At 56.6% G+C, this 18,132-nt stretch overlaps 3 protein-coding genes across 8 annotated transcripts in view; 1 reads left to right on the top strand and 2 right to left on the bottom strand.

Moving 5' to 3' along the window:
- Nucleotides 1–182: 182 nt before the first annotated feature.
- CENPO (centromere protein O) lies at nt 183–5,972 on the bottom strand. The gene is made up of 7 exons (XM_027455461.3): nt 5,840–5,972; nt 4,676–4,874; nt 4,159–4,328; nt 3,671–3,782; nt 2,800–3,059; nt 2,083–2,254; nt 183–1,282 (listed from the first exon to the last, which is right to left on the bottom strand). The coding sequence occupies exons 2-7, from the start codon at nt 4,746–4,748 to the stop codon at nt 1,134–1,136; spliced, it is 936 nt and encodes a 311-aa protein (XP_027311262.2). The 5' UTR covers nt 4,749–4,874; nt 5,840–5,972; the 3' UTR covers nt 183–1,133.
- A 28-nt stretch (nt 5,973–6,000) lies between these two features.
- Nucleotides 6,001–7,443, top strand: PTRHD1 (peptidyl-tRNA hydrolase domain containing 1). The gene is made up of 2 exons (XM_027455463.3): nt 6,001–6,204; nt 7,084–7,443. Exons 1-2 carry the CDS (start codon nt 6,001–6,003, stop codon nt 7,252–7,254), a joined length of 375 nt encoding a protein of 124 aa, XP_027311264.1. The 3' UTR covers nt 7,255–7,443.
- A 1,429-nt stretch (nt 7,444–8,872) lies between these two features.
- Nucleotides 8,873–18,132, bottom strand: part of NCOA1 (nuclear receptor coactivator 1) — a 143,350-nt gene continuing 134,090 nt past the window's right edge. For 3 of the 6 annotated variants that reach the window (XM_038177351.2, XM_072036593.1, XM_072036594.1), the window contains 8 exons: nt 17,450–17,618; nt 15,322–15,639; nt 15,089–15,190; nt 13,990–14,389; nt 12,854–13,028; nt 11,786–11,969; nt 11,237–11,326; nt 8,873–10,105 (listed from right to left, as the gene is read on the bottom strand). In XM_038177351.2, the coding sequence (XP_038033279.2) occupies nt 9,923–10,105; nt 11,237–11,326; nt 11,786–11,969; nt 12,854–13,028; nt 13,990–14,389; nt 15,089–15,190; nt 15,322–15,639; nt 17,450–17,618 (1,621 nt within the window). In that variant the 3' untranslated portion in view covers nt 8,873–9,922. Of the gene's footprint in view, nt 10,106–10,198; nt 10,256–11,236; nt 11,327–11,785; nt 11,970–12,853; nt 13,029–13,989; nt 14,390–15,088; nt 15,191–15,321; nt 15,640–17,449; nt 17,619–18,132 lie in introns of all 6 variants that reach the window. The other 3 variants (XM_038177354.2, XM_038177355.2, XM_027455451.3) reach the window with 3 other exon arrangements.

Raw genomic sequence — 18,132 nt, 5'->3', positions numbered from 1 at the left:
GGAGGGGAAGGCACCACCACGTCTCTCCTGCGTGCTGCAGCGCCTGGGGGGTCGCCGTCAGCCCGCCCCACGTCCATCCTCGTCACAAACCAACCCTAATTAGGAGCCTGGGGAGAGAGGGGGAGCGCAGTCCTGCCTTTGGCTCCGAGAAGGAAAAGAAAACAAACAAACACAAACTGATATTGTGTATTTAAGATATATAAATATATATTATATATATATATATATAAAAAGTACAGATTAACATTTATATTTTTAACTGTGCCCATTCGCTCCCCGGGGCAGAGCTCGCTGGGCTCGGCTGCTGGTGGAAGAGGGGAGCAGGGGGGAGAGGAGGCAAGCCCGGGGTGTAATTAATTACGCCGCTAGTTTCTTGAATAGAAAGCAGTTGAATTTCAAAGCCTGGTTTCAAAGTCTGCTGTGTTCTGGGGTCGGAGGTGCAGCGAGAAGGGCTCCACAGCCTCTCCAGGGGAATATTTGAAGGGGTCCCCAAAGGGAAGGACGATGCTTTGCTTCTTTTTCCCTTGTTGGGGCTCAGCTGGCTCTGGCAGCAGAGACCCGAAACGCTGGGAACCACAATTTGATGATAAAGGAGTTGAATCCCTACCCCATCCCTCAAAAGGGAAGAAAAAAAATCCCCATCCTCAGCCCGTGCTGTTCCCCGTTCCATCCCTGCACTCGCAGGACCTGGCCGCTGGTGCAAGCAGCACCCAGGTGGAACAGGAGCGATGCTGATGCAGGGAGAAATCTGCAGCCTCGCCCAAAATTCAGGCAGCTGAGGCTGTTTGCACCCCAGGACATAAACCCTGCGGGCACAGAAGTTCTATGTCACTGAAATGATTAAGCCTTAAAAATACTCCCGTAAGAACACCAAGTTTTTAAGATCTGACCCAAACTTGGAAGCGCACAGACAGGACACCACGAAAACTGTCCCGTGCCCAAAGAGAAGGAACAAAGAATGTCCAAAGCCACTGCTGGTGTGAAATCTCCTACACCAGACCCCCAAAAAGCCTCCAGGAAACGTTGCTCTCGATTCCAAGCGAGCCAAGTGCTCCTCAGGGGGATCCCAGCAACGGCGCCGGGCCCGTGGGAAGCATTTTCTTGTTGAGAGCACGCCCGGCAGGGGAGGAGAGTTACTGGGGAGAGCCCGGGGGACTTATCAGTGCTTGGTCCTGGGTTTCTTCAGCTTTGCTGAACGAGTCGAAGGCTTTGTGCAGGGCCAGGCGGCGAAATGTCTCCGAGTGAGCTGCTGCCATCGCTGCCAGCTCCGCGGGAGCGTTGGCTGGGGGGCAGAAGGAGGTGGGGAGAAGAGATTTACCAGCACAGAACTATTTGTTTCTCCTGCTCCCCTTGTCCCGAGGGAGTTTTTACTCTCCTGTGCCAGTTTTCCTGCTCGTAACCCTTCTCTCTCCTTCCTAACCCTTCGTGTCCTGCATTTCCAAGGGATTTGGGAGCACCACAACCACCCTGCGGCTTTCCCAGCTCAGAAAACACCAAAATTTGTGGGCAAGGGCAGAGTTTCACCTGTAAGGAGTCGGTTTCTGTGGGCAAAGCAGAGGAGGAACTGCTGATATCCTCCTCCAGCTCAGCTGCAGCTGGGCTCAGCTCACACAGGGAGGCCTCAGACCACGGCTGGTGGCAGGAGGAGATTTTAAAATCGAGCTGCAATGTTTGGAGCTCCATCTAGCTGCGCGCTGGTCCATGCATCTCGCAGCCGAGCCAGCCAGAAGGGGAAGATGAGTGGAAAACTGCACGTCTGGGGCAGGGCGAGCAGCATTTTGCAGCACTGCTGACACCTTAAAAGGGGTCATAAACCTCACTCCTGCCTCTCTCTGTGCAATGGGGGCAGTCACAGCCCGGCTGAACAACTCGAGACATCCCAACAGCAGGCCTCAGCATCTACATAACCCTCATTAACCATTTCTCTAATTACAGAGAGGAATTCCTGATGCTGAAGATGCACAGCGAGCTCTTTCCTCATGCAGAAAAACGAAAACTTGCTCCTTTTTGTCCCCCAGCCTGAGCTAGGAGGAACCCCCAGCCATTTCAGAGCTGCCCCAGACCCCTGCACCGCCCACTTACGCGTGCACGAAACGATGGCTTCGGTGGGGAGGCTGCAGCAGAGATCTGAGTAAAGCAGCTTGGCGCTGAACAGAAAGCTCCCGTTGTCACCTGAGACGTTGTAGTGGAAGACCAGCAAGTTACACAGGGAGTTCCTCTGCAAGGGCCCTTCCAGGCGGTCTGAAAAACGCTCCTGAACGGACAAAGACAACTTCTGGACACGGAGCTAGGACAGGAGCCCGTCGGCGTAGGGCTGGGAGCTCCCCAGGCACAGATCCCCCACCCCCTGCGCCGTGCCCACCCGCCCCGGGGTGGCTGCAAAGGCAGCAAAACCCCACGAGGGCAAGATTTCAACAACCAGTGCTCATCCACACCTCGCAGCCACGCTCCCCAGAGGCCTTTTACAAGAGCTTAGGGACCTCGGAGAGGGGAGGCAGCTCGCCCTGTGCTTGGCAGCAAGTTTTAAACGAGCCACAAGACCTCTAAATACCCGAATATAACTAAAAAATAAATATAAATACCAGCGAAAAATAAATAAGTGTGAATACCAGCGAAGCAGGCAGCAGTTTGTAGCCACACAGCTGCTCGTTAAGCTCTGAAAACCCGAGCTGTGAGCGCTCTGTGTAAAAAAAACCTGCCTAGATGTCCCCCAGCACTTCAGAGGGGCACACACTTGTAATATTTGGTACAAAAAAGGCAAAAGGAGAAATGAGCAGCGCTGCTGCAGCCCCCCGGTACCTGCAACTGGTCCGCCTGGTACCTCCGGCCAGCGTAAGCGTTGAGGTGGTCGGAGAGGACAGCCAAAAATCGCCTGATGTCCGTCTGCAGGTGCCTCCTGGCAATCTGCTCCAGGGGGATGAAGGTGGGCACCGAGTGGCGTTGGATCTGCACCTCGGGCTTGGTGAGGACGTCCAGGTAGTAGGAGTGCAGGTAGGTGCCCTCGTAAGCAGTGCTGATGCAGAAGCACACGCCCCGCTTGGTCAGCTTCCCGCTGATCCCTTTTTGGGGGTGCAGAGAGAGGGATTTGAACTCGGTGCTACCAAAACTCGGCACCAGGAGGAACTTTTGTGGGGGCAGCACAGAGTGCAGGAGGGGGCCGTATCCTCAGGGAGGTCCCTGGGACTTGCAAGAGGTCAGGGATGTAAAAACCAGCATTTTTTTATAAAGGACCTTCAATAAATCCAAGTTCAAAGTAGTTTAAATTCCCAAAAACTGGGTTATGCTGGTACTTCCAAGCAGTCCTGGCTTCCAGGGAGAAGAGGCTGCTCCCAGGGCAGGAAAGCAGCATCTCACTGCCCCAAAAAGAGTGGCAGGAGCACTCAGGGGCTAAACCCGCTTGTACAACGCAAGGAACTATCCCCACACCGTCCCTCTAAGGACCAGAACACAGAGCAAAGGTAAATTGCATTGGAAACAACACGAAAATTAATTGAAAGTTCAGGAACTGATGAAAATAAGGTGCTGGGTTAGCACCTCGCACCAACTGGCTGTGTAACTACCTCATTCCCAAAGGATTCGCTAGGGCTAAGGTGGTCACACGCTTTCCAAAATCTGAACTCACACCCCAAAACCACAGCCAGGAGGACACAGACAAACCTGGAGACTTTACCTGTGAGGTAGAAGAGCTGCAGCAGGTCCTTCATGCTTCGTATCTTCCACTCCAAGACAGCCTGAGCGCTGGGCTGCTCTGGATCTGTCTTGACACCTTCTTTCTCCAGAAGCTGCAAAAAAAAAAAAAAAAACACAAAAAAAAAAGACAGAAGATGAGAGGGGGCAGAAGGCAGCGGCACCAAACTTGTTGCCTGCAGGGAATGCAGCCAGGCTGCGGAGAAATAACCCAGTTCTGGGCAAAGCGAGGCAGATTTTCGAGGGGAAAAGGGGAAAAAAGTTCAGAAATAGCCCCACAGCCTCCAAGCAAGTAGACCCAGCAGTTCTGGACGACACCGCGCTGAAAACAAGGGGCAGAAGGACTGAACATTGCTTGAAAAAGGAAAATAAAAAGCAGCAGCTGACTCTAAATTAATAATTTCAGTAAATTCATGCTACAGGAGCAGGACGGAGCCCTCTGCCAGGTCTCTGCAGCAAGCTCTTTCTCACCCTCTTTTGCTGCAGCTCCAGTTTTGCCCGCAGCTCGTCCCTCTGGGCTCTCAGCTCCTGCACCCTGGCCTTCAGCCCAGCCAGCTTTTCCTCTTGCTGCTCCTTTTCTTCTTGCTTCAGGGCCGACTCGCGAGCCTGCGCCTCCAGCCTCTCCAGGTGAGCCAAAACCCCTGCAAGAAGAGCACAACAGGCTCAAAAACCCAGCTCTGGTTATTAACTACCTGAAAACGTTACCCAAACCGAAGTGGTTCTGATGTCCTGAGAAGCAGAGTAAAATATCAAATGGATCAAACGGACAGTCCTGACCCTAAAAGATCTGCAACCTCCCGTTTTATTCCTCACCCAGAGCAGCAGAGGGGCTTTGTCTGATGTCCCCATACCCTAAATTTGCCCTGAAACACAGCGTGGCGGGGCGAGCCAGGGCATAAAGTCCTCGTCTCAAGCACTTTATGGTGTGTTCCTGGGCGAGGGCACACTTTGAGGACAGCATACATCACCCCCCGCAGCAGCAGCTCACCGTCCTCTGAGTTTGATTTCCCTTTCTCCATCTCCCTCCAAGCCTTGGGTAAGAGTGGGAACGCAGACGTCATCCCTCCTTCTTCCCGGGAGGCGGCTTCCTCACGGGGCCTCTTCTTCCTCGCGCTGCTGGAAGGGGGCTCCGAGAAGTCCTGGAGCTGGTCGGGCTCCGAAATTGGGGCACGAGGATGTCCTGGGGGCTGAAAGGGACGGTTAGAAGCCACCCAACCCCATAAGGAACCCTCCCGTGAGCGCAGGCAGGGACAAGATTCGACACCCCAAGCCCAGGGGGGTGACAGGAGTTAATGGGATGAAGAGGGGCTGGGTGGTCTGGGGCCACCAAATTTGGCGGGGGGGTACACACCCAAGGGTTGGGAGGGGAATGGGGGGGGATGTGGGGGTCAGGGAGACACAGGGCAGCCTGGAGAGCCCCAGTAATGGGGGTGTGGGGGTCAAGGGCGTATAGGGTATCCCAGGGACACCCCCCAAAAGAGGGCTGGGAGGGGTCAGGGGGACACGAGGTGACCCAGGGACCCCCATCAAGGGGTTTGGGAGTGTCAGAGGGACACAGGGTGGCCAGGGGATGCCCCCCAAGAGGTTTGGGGGGGGTCAGTGGGACAAAGGGTGTCCTGGGGACTCCAACTGATGGGGATGTGGGGGTCAGGGGGACATGGGGCAACCCGGGAACACCCCCAAGGGATTTGGGGGGTGGTCAGGAGGACACAGGGCAGCACAGGGACCCCCATTGAGGGGATTTGGGGGGGGCAGGGGGACACAGGGTGGCCAGGGGACACCCCCTGAAAGGTTTTGGGGGGGGTCTGAGGGACATGGGACAATCCAGGGACCCCCATTAAGGGGATTGGGGGCGTCAGGGGGACAAAGGGGAGCCCAAAGGGTTTGGGGGGGGGGGCTCAGGGGGACTCGGGGCCGCCCCCTGAGGCGATTTGGGGGGGGCAGGGGGCGGCCTGGGGGTACCCCCAAGACATTTGGGGGGCTCAGGGGGACACGGGGCGGCCCGGGGACCCCCAGAGATGGCGAAATAGGAGTCAGGGGCAACCCAGTGACACCCCCTCGAGGCGTTTTGGGGGATTTTAGGGGATTTTGGGGGGGTTTTAGGGGGTTAAAGGGACCCCCCCTGCCCCCTCCCCCCCCCTTTCCCTCTCACCCCGCTCAAACTCCGCGCTCAGACCCCACCGGAACTACGTCACTCCCCTTCCTCTTTTTGCCGTACAACAAAATGGCGGCGCCCTCTGCTCTCTACCCCCCAGCACGCGCCGCCATGTTCCCCCTTTCCTTCTATGAGCCTGCGCGCTGCCGTACAACAACATGGCGGCGCCCGGAGCGGCGGGGGCGGCGGCGCTGGTGCAGTACGTGGTGCTGCGGGGCGACCTGGCCCGCTCGTGGCCGCTGGGCGCGGTGGTGGCCCAGGCCTGCCACGCCGTCCTGGCGGCCGCCCACGCTCACGGCGGCCACCCGGACACGGCCGCCTACCTGGAGCTGGGCGGCGCCATGAGGACGGTGGTGCTGGAGGTGCGCGGGGCATGTCGGGAAAGGGGCGCCCGCCGCGCTGAGGGGGAGCCGCGGCCGCCATTTTGAGGCGGTGCCTGGGGGACCCCCGCACCCCTCAGCAGCGCTCCCTGGGGGCCCCCCCGACCCCAAAACTCGGTCCTCGGGGACCCTCAGGGATCCCCCGACCCCAAGCTCGGTCCTCGGGGACCCCCCGGGACCCCCCGACCCCCAGGCTCGGTTTTGGGACCCCCCCAGGCTCCCCTCAGCAGTGCTGGGTCGGTGGGCGTGGGGGGGGAGAGGGGTTTGTGGTAGCCCGATGAGGAGTTTTTTGGGGAAAAAAAGGGTGTTTTGGGGGTGTAGTGGTTGTGTGGGTTCCAAACTTGCTGTTGGTGGTGGTCACTGTGGTAACATAAAGGAAAAAATGTGGGTGTGGGGCACAAATCCCGTGAGGAGAGGCTGAGGGGGCTCAGGGTGTTTAATCTGGAGCAGAGGAGGCTGAGGGGGGGCCTCGTTGCTCCCTAAAACCACCTGAAAGGAAGGGGCAGGGAGCTGGGGGCGGCCTCTGCTCACAGATAAACAGCGATGGGAGCAGAGGGAATGGCCTCGAGTTGTGCCAGGGGAGGTTCAGGTGGGAAATGAGGAGACATTTCTGTCAGAAAGAGCAGCCAGGCACTGGGACGGGTTGCCCAGGGAGGTGGTGGAGTCCCCGTCCCTGGGGGTGTTCAAGGAGAGCGTTGGATGTGGTGCTTGGGGACAGGGTTTGGTGGTGACATTGGTGGTAGGGGGTGGTTGGAGCAGATGATTTGGATGATTTCCAACCTTAACAATTCAATATTTCTCTGTGGTTCTTACAGGCGTTTTCCACCCCAAATTTCACTGCATTTTTTTTCTCTTCCCCAGGCTCCGGACGAGGCCGCCCTGACGGTGCTGGCAGAGACCCTGAAGCAGCACAGCATCGACCACCAAGTGTGGACTGAGCAGCCCGAGAACGTTCCCACCTGCCTGGCGCTCAGACCCTACCCCAAGGACCAAGTGCACCAGCACCTGAAGAAGTTCAAATTGCTGAAGTGATCCCTGCTCCGGCTGCGGGTGGCCGTGGGCAGCTCTCCTCCTGAATCAGAGCTTAGATTGCCCCCCGACAGGCTCTAGGAATAAAGCTGCTGCGTCTCCGGAGCGCTGCTAGCGCTCATCAGCCTTGTGGGATAACGGTTAAAAAGTGTAAAACTCGTTAGTGGAGAGGATTAAATATTTGTCTGTGCAGATTGTGACTCTGTTATATGGGTCTGTTTGCAGTCTGTGTGCTTGTAGATCTTCACTCTGCCAGCGCAGGCAGCATTTTAGTGTCTGCCACACCTGGAAATGTCTCTGGTGTGTGTTAGGAGTGACGTTTTTCATGATTAGATCATGTTTTTTTTCTGATTTTCAGCTTGAATTTTGCCTCATCCCTCCTGTTCTGCCCCTTACACAGCAGGTACGGTGCTGCTGTCCCTGCTGTTCAGTTCTGTGGCTGCTTTAATTCTCCCTGTTCTCACTCAGGGGACCCAAACCTGCCTGAAAACCCACAAACTCCCGCTCCCAGCCACCCTTCAGGGTCAGATTAACCCGGGGCAGCGTTAGGTAGGGCTGTGCTGGGTTCTCTGCCTTCCTTACAGTGCCCTAAGCTTTGTGCAGCCCCCCAGATTTATTTCTGTCTGGTTTTTCACAGCTCCTGAGCTCCTGAAGCCGTGACAAAACCCTGCTGGGAGCCGTGCGAACAGCAGACGGCAGCATCGGCCCGCGAGCCGGGATCTCTGCAGCTCTCAGCCCGATTTCTGCCTCGTTTATGCCCGTTTTTGAAAGCAGCTCAGCGTCCTGTGAGTTTCATTTCCCCCTCATGTTAAAAAAATCAAAAAAACAACAAATAAAGAAAGCGCTGCTGGCTGGAAGTGCCCCTGACCCGCAGCTCCCTGGCTGGGTCACGCTGTTCGCACCGCATCAATTCCTGCCCGTGCAGCCCCCAAAATCTCCCCGCTGCACAACGCTGAGGAACCAACCCCTGGTGGGTGTGAGGAGGGCACCCCGAGCTGTTTCTTTTGGGGTTTTCAGAAAAAAATGAGCAGTTTTCGCCCCCCTCCCAGCTTCAGTAGCACTAACCCATGAGAAGCACAGGATGAAGACCCCCAGCACCCTCCTCTTCCTCACCCACCGCCTCCAGCCCCCAAGCAGGAGCACTGCAGCCACCCCCCAGCCCCAGCTGAGCACCCCAAAACACTCAGGCACCCCAAAACCCCCAAATTCCCGATCCCCCCTTAACCACCGGGGCTGCGGCACCGCTCCGGGTCGCCCCTCAACACAGAAACAACGAAACGTTAAGCTGGCAACTCGGGTTCTTTTTCTTTTTTTTTCATTATTTGTCATCTTTTAACTCTTGCAAATGTCAATCAACAAAGCTACACATTTTTTTTTTGTTTGTTTGTTTTCCACACACCAGCGCGATTTTAGAGAGAGAGGGAAAAAAAAAAACAAAAAAACAAAAAAACCCCACGGCCCCCCCCCGCTCCCGTAAAAGTCAGCAGTGAATATTAAAAGCGACCCCCGGCTAAAAGAGAAGAAAACAAATTTATACAGAGCTCAGAGCTATTTACAGTGACAGGCTTGAGGGGGAAAAAAAAAAATAATAATAAGCTGTATCTCCCAACAGAGACTTCAATTATTATTATTATTATTTTATTATTATTATTTTAAATAGTTTAAGCTACCTCAGCTGTTAAACACAATCAAAGCAGAAAGAACCGACTGCTTAATTTTATTTAATATTTAATCAGAAAATTTTATCTACAATAATTGACAGACCCCTCCCCGCCCCCCCCGTCCTTCCCCCTAAAAATTATTGCAGTTTTTTCCCCAAACTGTTCTTTTTTTGTCATTTTTTTTGTCTTTTTTTTTTTTTTACTTTTTCCTGTTGTAATATACACGTCGTGGCCTCTGTTCGCTAGGAGGCCTTTAAACCAGCATAAAACATGGAAAAAATGGTGGGTCAAAATACTCTGTTTTTTTTTTTTTTTCTTTAAAACCGACAAACTCACGATTGCTAGAAAAAGCTGATTGTACGCACAAGCGGGCTGGGGCAGAGGGGAGAGAAGGTTTTTTTTTTTTGTTGAAGCATGAATAAAAACGGCCTTTCTCGCAGAAGTCCAGCGTCGACCCCTTCCGTGCCCCACGCTGAGACGTGATCAGTGACAGATCCAGCTGAAACTGAGCTTGCTCTTCCTCCTCCTCCTCTTCCTCCTCCTTTTTTTTTTTCCTCCTTTTTCGCCTCCTCCTCCTCCCGACGCAGTCCTCCAGCTGCCTTCTCCCTCTCCCCTCCCCGCCTCCCCGAGAAACCTTCGGCCAGATTAAGAAGCCAGCAACTGATTACAAAAATAAGAATCATCTGTAATTTTGGCTCAAGAAACCGACTGTCCCGCCTCGTCGCTTCGCCAACATCCAACGCTTTTTTTTTTTTAAAAAAAAAGGAAAGAAAAAAAAAAAAAGGGGAAAAAAAATACCCCCCCTCCCAAAAAAAAAACAAAACAAAACCAAACCAAACCCCCTTTTGGCTCCAAACACTACGAGCTGCAGAATGGCTGCGGTTTGAGATATCAAAAATCTCAGAAAAATAGATAATATATATATATTTATATCTCTCTGTACGTCTCGATTATTTTTTTTTTGTGTTTTTTTTGTTTTTTTTTCGATTTCACATTCCTCGAAAAGCGGGTTATTCAGTCAGTAGCTGCTGAAGAAGGCTCTTCTGCTGGCCCTGCGGGGGCGGCGGCACCGCGGCGGCGGCGGCGGCTGCGGTTTTCGGGGCGCCCAGGGGAGCCGGCGGGTTGAGGTAGGGGTCTCCTACCAGATTCACTGTACACTGCACGTCGGCAAACACCTGAACCTGCTGTACCTGCTGGGACACAAAAGACAAGAGGGGGGGTTTTAGCGGGGACGGGGCAGGGGCCCGGAGGCGACGGACTGGGTACTACGTGAAGTGGAAACTCACTAGAGACATCCTCTAGTCTGGAGCCACCACAGAGAAGAACTCTTCTGTCTTCTTGTCCTACAAAAAGAAAACCGCTGCACTCATTCGGCTCAAGGGCTCTGGCGAGGTTCACGGCGCTCGTTTTATTTAAAAAAAAAAAAAAAAAAAAAAGGGAGAAAAATAACCAAAAAATGTTTTTTTTTAAAAAAAATAATAATTAAAAAAATAAAAAGCCAGGCTGGCATCCCCCGGGCACCGGGGAGCTGGCGGTGCGGGAAGGCAGCGGCGTGGTCCGGAGCGGCTGCTTGATGAAATTAAGAGCGGCGGCGGCTGCGGCGGCGGCGTTGTGGGTCCCTGGGGGCTCTGCAAACCAACGCCGCGCGGACGGGGAAGGGGAGAGCGAGGAGGGGGAAGTTTTGGGGAAGAAGGCGCTGAATTGAAGAAGGTCCCGGCGTCAAAGGCAAAAAGCCCGCGAGCCAACGGCGGCGGCGCTCGCTTTGGGCGCGCCTCGCGGCCTCCCCGCTGGACGGACGGACGGATGGATGGATGGACGGACAGACACCGTCCCGCAGCCTCCCTCTGGCCCTTTCCCCTTCCAAATCCCCTCGTTCTGCCCCAGATCAGCGCCGGCGGCACCGCCTGAGAGCAGTGGGCACCTCCCCGGGCACCCTGCGGCGGCGCCGGGCAGCGGGGCCGGCTCCTTCCAACCCAAAATCGGAGCTGAGGGTTGAATTCCTGCTCCTCCTGCCCCCTGCAGTTGTTTTCCCAGCTCGGGTGCAGCGTTTCTGCTCCTCCGCGTTAGCAGCAAGATTTTAAAAGCGCTCTGAGCGGCGCACAGAGCCAGGGCTCGGTGAGGCTGGAGAGCAGAGCAGGATTTCTGAGGTCCCCAAGCGCCGGCGGCGGCAGGGACGGAGCCAGCCCCGTGAGCCAGAGCTGGCCACAGCCAAAATCTTGCCCGGTGCCGAGCGCGGCGCCACGGCACGGCCGGGATGGCTGAATTTTGGGAGCACGGCCAACTCCTCTCTGTACCTGAGATGTGCTTAGCAGTTTCTTACTGACCTGCGCCCCGTCTGCTTCTGTTTTCAAAAGGTCAGTGGAGGAAAGCTGGTTGCAGTAAAGGCCCGCGGGTCTCAGCGCCGGGTCATTTACCTGCGGGAAGCAAAAAAAAAAAAAAAAGGCTCAGCGAGGGCTCCTGGAGGTCCCCTGAGCCACTCGTCGCCCTCTCGAGCCCAGCCTGGGTGGATTTGGGGAGGGGGAGCCCACGCGTGGGGCGGTGCCGGCGTCCTCCTGGCACCCGGAGCGGGTTTGGGAGCTTTTTGCCTTTTTTTTTTTTTTTTGTGGCAGCATCCTGGCCTTAAATAGCCAAGGAGCAGCAGGTTTCCACGCCAGCCTCTCAAGTTTGGGTGCAGACACTGGGAAATTTGCTAAAAAGCACCCAAACACCTCCCCAAATTGCTTTAAACAGTCTGAGGGTGCTCTGCCCCTGGATAAGGGCACTTAAGCCAGGCTCTGGCACGGGGGCAGGAACCACGGGAACCTAACACGGCTTTGGGGGAAAAGAAATCACCCGGGGAAGGCGTTTGGGGACAGGGGAGAGGTGGCACTGACCTGCTCCGAGCACATGGAGTTCATCCCGGGCATCTGCAGCGAGTTCATCTGCATCTGGCCCGCCATGGGGTTGATGTTCTGGACGTTGGTGTTCCCTCCTGCCATGGAGACGGTGATGCTCATGTTGTTGTACATCCCCTGCTGCGCTGGGGCCGGCTGCGTCTGCCCGGTTTGGCTGAACACGCTGGGAGGGAGAGGAGGAAAAAAGGGTTAGGAGGGTGGTGGTGGTGGGGGGGAGGATGTTCTCTGCCTGGTCGGGGTGGGATGAAGACCCCAGAGGCAGCGCTGGGTGTGCGTGAAGCTGGGGGTGGTGTGGGATTTGGGGAAAACGGGAAAATTTTGCTCCTGCAGCCTCCTCGCTTTCTTCCCTGCACTAAGGACCATCCTTCGGTCCATCCAGGTCCTTGGGATGGAAAAAGGGAGGGACACGGTGGCATTAGAGGGGCTGCAAACAGCCCAGGGATGCCCTGGAAGGTTGAGGAGCACGGTGGAAACCTCTGCGCCCTGCTCCTGCTGCAGCACGGGGCTGCTCAGCGTGACCTGGTGGGGCAGGAGGGACACCAGGGGGCAAGGGGGGACCACGAGGAAGAAATACAAAGCCCTACAAAGTCCTTCTGACCCCAAGCTCTCACTGCTGCCTGAGCAGGAGAGGTGAGCTGAGCTGTGCCCAGATCCCAAGCAACACCTTCTGGTTTGTTTCTTTTTCCTGTTTCTGGCGATTTGAAGCCCAAACCTGACTCGCACACAAAACCAGGCAGCAGATTTGGTGATTTCACCCCCCCATGGGTGCGTTCGTTAAAGAGGCACCAGCACGGGCCACAGTGGCACTGCCACACGCAGCTCCTTTTATTGCCACATTTCCTAAATCCCCCTGCTTTCGTGGCACGTAACGAAGCCACAATTAAAAACCCCAAATTTGCTCCGCGTCTTGCCCGATGCGTGCTTGCTCCGCAGGCTTCTGGCCACCCCGAGCCTGGGCGCGCAGCCCCCGGCTCACGGGGGTAGGAACCAAAAAAAAAAAACCAAAAAAACCCTTAAAAATCCCTCCCAACATCCCCGCCACCTTACTTGCTGTTGCCCATGGCTCCTTGCTGCCAGCTCTTCATGTCGGGGGACTGATAGCCCGGGGTCGGCGGCGCCGGCTGCAGCATGGGGCTCTGCGACGGGGGGAGCTGCGGCGACATCAGGGGGCTGCTGGGGCTGAGCGAGGGGGCGAAGGCGGGCTCGTTTTGCTGCCCCATGCCTGGGGAAGGACAGAGGGCATCAGCCAGGGGGGCGGTGGGATGCTGGCGGTGCCCCCCCTTCTTTCCTCCTCCTCCCCCTTGCAGCTGCAGGAGGATCAGCTGCGAGTTTCGGGCCCAGGCTCGCTGGGTTTCGTTTCCAGCAGCTGCCACGTGAATATTTTGGGGCTGAGCGGGCGGGGAACCCCCTTCCCACAGTGGTTGCCATCGGCTGGTGGCCTTATTTTGTACCACACCTGGATGGGAAACGGCTGGGGCAGCGATAAAGTCGTGGCTAAGGGGGTCCTGCACGGCTGCTGCGCCCTGGGGCGGCCGTTTCCTTCTTGCTGAGACCCCAAAAAGGACATGAAGACCTTCAAGCACCCAATCTAGCGTGCCCTCCTGCTTGAGCTGATGGATTTCACGAGAGCTCTGTGCCCACGAGAGATGCAGGAGCTGTTTGCAGCTCCTTTAGGGTGTCTTGGCAAGGATTTGGTCTGATCCCGAGCGTAAGTGTTTAGGGGAGTGCTTTTCAGGGGAGTGCTTTGTGGTTTGAGTTTGGTGGGAAGAGTAAAAACAAAATAAATGAATTGTTTGCCCAAATATTGTGGTTTTTTTTTTTTTTTTTTTTGAGATTCAACCAGAAAAGGTTTAGTAGAGGTGTGCAGAAAGAGCAGCGAGACGTGGTGTGAGATGGCAGCAGCGGAGCCCGCGGTGCCGCAGCATCCCCCGAGGTCACCGCTGTGCCCTCCACCTCTCTCCCCGCGCCACTTTCCGAGGAGAGCAGACAAAATCAAGGACAAAACCTCAAGCAGGACCCAGCCCTTGCGATATTTGGCTAAACCTGGGTTTTCTGGGAGCATTTCTGCGTTCCTCCTGCCCCTAGGGGCACACGTCCAGCGCACTGCACCTCCCCACACCCTCACCACCCCTTCCACCTACACCGAGAGGGGTTTTGGGGGGGCCCCCTCCGGCTTCACCTACCTGAACCCGAATACTGAAAGATGTTTTGCTGCAACTGCGGGGTCATCCCGGCGCCGAACTGCCCGCCGACGCCGCCCATCATCCCCCTGTTGACCATGGCGCCGCGGTTCGCCAGCGCGGCCTCGGGGCTGGACGCCAGCTGCGAGAAGGGGCTGGTGGAGGTGGGGGGGTTCCCGGGGCTCGTACCGTAGTTGGGGGGATAAGGGAACTGCTGCGGGGGGGCTTGGGGAAGCCGGGCGGCCCCCATCTGCACCGGGAGGCCGGCCGAAGGGGGGAGGTTGTTGCCGAAGCTCTGCTGTCTCATCAGGAGGGCTCGCTGCTGCATCAGCTGCCGCTGCCGGTGCTGCTGGCTGTAGAGCTCGCGTTGGCGCTGGGCCAGCATCTGGGCGTTGAGGGGGGGCTGTAAGGGGGGGAAGGAGATGCCCAAATTAGCCCCCAAATGGCTGGCAACAACCCCCCGGCCCTCCCCTTCCCCTTAGGTTTGGGGTGGACGTCCTGATTTTGCGAGGGGAAGCTGGAAAGGAAGAGGGGAGCAGCCCCAGGGGGCTGTAAATCCGCTGGGTTGTGCGGATCAGAGGCAGGGCAGAGCCACCCCATTATCATTGAGTTCCTTTTATCCGAGGGATGCAGCAAAAAGCCCTTTTTGTGCCTAAAACCCTCTTCTTGGGCTCCCAGAGAGGGCCACTCAACAAAGCCATCGGCTGCGATGGAAACCACCGGGTGCCCTCCTCTGATATTCCCCAGGGAAATTCAGAGGCTGCTCGGAGACGTGGAGTGAAGTTACCCGAACTCAGCCACGCTTCCTGACCTCTCCAGGCGTTTCACCCGCTTCATTCGGAGCGAAACGAGAACTTTAGGGCCTGGGGATTTGTAGGATCATTACAAAGATCCACCGGAGATGCTGGTATTTAAGGGACGCCGTCTATTTCCCGGAGACCCTTCTCACCCAGGTGGAGGGGATGGAATAAAGGGAAATAAACCACAGCAGCTCCTCGGCAACAAGGTTTTGGCACGCTGGGTGGTTTTTATGCCCGTAGGAGAGGGGATGGGGGCACCCTGAGCTCCCGGGGACCGTGTCACCGTGCCGTGTCCCCCTTACCTGGGGGGTCATCTGCTGCTGCATGCCCGCCCGCATGTTGATGCCCACCGGCGAGCTGGCTGCAAACTGGTTGAGGATCGCCTGCCGGTTCTGGTGGATCAGCTGGAGGGGGAGAAACGGCAAAAGAAAACTCAGGAGAGCAGCCAAAAATAAATGTCACACCAACATCGGGAGCCGCCGACCCTCCGGGCTCCCTAAATCCTCCCCTGGCCACCCAGGGAGGTTTTTTTTACCTGCTGCTGGCCCTGCAGTCGCTGCTGCAGCTGAAGCCGCAGCTGGTTGGGGGCGGTGGGGGGCCGGCTGAGCGTCTGCCGGGGCTGCATGGCCCCCATGGTGGTGGGAAAAGCGCCGCGGGGCGGCGGCACCTGCACGGGCATGGGGCCGAAGGACGGTTTCTGGCGGACCATGCCGGGGAAGGCGGCGGGGAGGTTGGCGGTGGGCGAGGCGGAGGAGTAAGGCTGGGGGTAGAGGCCGGGTTTCTGCTCCATCAGGAGCTGCGGGGTGGCTTGCTGGGGTTGGAACCGCTCCGTCAGGGCTTCCAGCCCGCCGCCCTGGGGGAGGAAAAAGAGAGAAAATAAAATAAAATAAATAAAATAAAATAAAATAAAAGCCTTACGGTGGAGACCGGCTGAGCTCCAGCCCGGCACGCTGGAGGAGAGGGTGGAAAGGTGCTTGCTGTGCCACCCAACCCCTCACACCATCCCTCAAAGCTCTGCACTCGTGGTTTTGTCTCGATAAATGACTTAATTTGAAAGAAATTGCTGCTGTGCTGCGCGTTGCAGCCCCATCCCTCGGCTGGGAGTAGGGGATGGCCCCAGCCAAGTGCCCTAAAAGATGCTGCTCTGCCCGGGCAGGCTGCTGCAGGGCTAGCGCTACCCCAAGGGTTACCCCAAACGCCCACTCCCCAGGGCTCTGCAAACCTCAGAGGGATGGGAGGGATTTAATTCGTCTTGCTTTGGAGCAGAGACCCCAGAAAAGGCTTTTCGGGAGGGCTCAGGGCCCAACCAGCATCGCACCCCGCTCGGAGATCGACCTGAGCATGGGAAATATTTTGGTTTTCTCTCCCTCCCAGAAATTCAGATGGAACTGGTTCAAGGACTGGGTTTTAGGTCCTAAAACAGCAGCCCCAAAGCCAGGCTTGCCAAAACGAGGCTTTTTCACTCTTTTCTCCCCAAAATCCCCAGCTTGCGGCCGCCTCCTGATTAAAAGAGGCGCAGACACCTCCGGCACCTCCTCTCACCACGTCTCCAGTAACAAGGAGATGCTGGGGGGACCGGGCACAGGAGGGGGCTCAGGAAAGGCTTTGGCAAGAACACCTCTGGTAGGACCAGAGGGGCCGAACTCCCTACCCCTGAGTGCATTTGTAGGGAAAAAAAAAAGGCACTTGTTGATTTTGGATGCACGGTGTGAGAAAAGAGACCTGGTTTTGGAAGGCAAATAAATGCTTGGCTTGGGAATCGTTGATGGGTCCCCCAGGTCCCTCCCGAAAAGGGGACGTGCCACCTCCTGGGATGTCCTTGAGCTTCAGCAGTGGAGGAGGAGGCCCAGAGCACCAGGAGGGATCTGCTCGCAGAGGGTTTCTTTTTTAGGGCACAGGTTGGGTCGGTTGTTTTGGAGAAAGCGCGCGTGCGAGCACGACGGGGCGTGGAAAAAGGACCCGCTCTACGAAAAACCCTGATCCATCCATCCCATCTTCCACCTCCCTTGCTGTTCTTCCTACAGAAGGGCTTCCCCCTGCTCTGTGCCCTATTTTTGACGAAAACCCAGCTCCTTCAGACGCCAACGCCTGCGACGGGGGCCACGGCACCGTCCCAAAACGCCGCCGGCGACAGCGCGGCAGAAGTGGCGTTGGTTCCTGCGGTTAAATCCGAGGCAGAGGGGCAGCTGCAGTGTAAGCCAATCTCGGCCACAGGGTTTCATACCAGCCAGGCCATTAGATATATTATTAGGCAGAGTAATTAAGGCCGAAGGAATCTCTTGCCCGGGGGGGGGGACTCCAGCTGGAAGGCTCCTCCGAATCCCCCGAGCGCGGCGGGGAAGGGGGACGGCCCCGCCAGCTCTCTCCCCACACACCCCGACACATGAGCCGTGCGGGGATGGCAGCCTTCAGGCTGGCTTTTCTCACGGGGGGGGCTGCTTTTTTAAAAAAAAATAAAGCCCAGAACGAGCTATTGGGTTTCACGGGGCTGCTTTCCAACGTTTCCAGCGGAATGGCACCGGATCGGGTGTCCTCTCCCAGTCTGATGTTCCCGCTCACATCTGGCCTCCCGTTGGCAGATGCTGGAAATCTTCCTTCGCCCTCATCTTGGCCCCCCTCCGCCCAACCCCAGCAGCCCCAAACCCTTTTTCTCCCCCCTCTACCTGCACCAGTTTGTCAATGCCAAGGGCTCGGTCCAGCTCGGCCAGCTCCGTCTCGTCTTTGCCGCTCAGGAAGGACACGAGCTGCTCGAGCAGGGCTTTCTCGTCGTTGCGACCCTCCGGCGTGGTGGGAGGACACAGGAGCTCGTCCAGCTGCGAGGTGATGCAGGGGCTGCGGGGACAAGAAGCCGAAGGGGACACGTGAACGTTGGCCAAGAGGTGACAGGGATGAGCCCTGCCAAACCCGAACGTCGCCGAGCCCCCCGGGCGCGGGGTTCGCTGCGCCGGGTGCTGCCGGCTTCCCACCCCGCACGGCACCACGAGCTGCTTGGCAGCACCAAATCCTCCGAGGAACCAAGCCAGGACGGGGTTTTCGGGTGGGTTCTGGAGCGCAACTTTGCGCTTTTTGCTCCGCGGGAGCTTTGGGCAGGGCAAAAAAAACTTGTGCAGGCACGAAAACGGCGAGGCCGGGGAGGCGCTGGGACAGCCGGGAGGGAAGCAGCTGAAGGCGAAGGGAACCTTTCAGCTGGAAAAAAAAATAATAAAATAAAACAAAAATAAAAATAAATAACATCTCTGACAGGCTCGCTGGATATTCTTTGGGAATAAGATTAATATGTAATGAGAGACATTCCAATGACGTGACTAATTGGAGCCGATCGGATTTGCCGGGGCTGACACAATGA

This window comes from Anas platyrhynchos, chromosome 3, assembly GCF_047663525.1.
Source record: "Anas platyrhynchos isolate ZD024472 breed Pekin duck chromosome 3, IASCAAS_PekinDuck_T2T, whole genome shotgun sequence".
NCBI lineage: Eukaryota > Metazoa > Chordata > Aves > Anseriformes > Anatidae > Anas > Anas platyrhynchos.
This window is presented reverse-complemented; position numbering and strand designations above follow the sequence as displayed.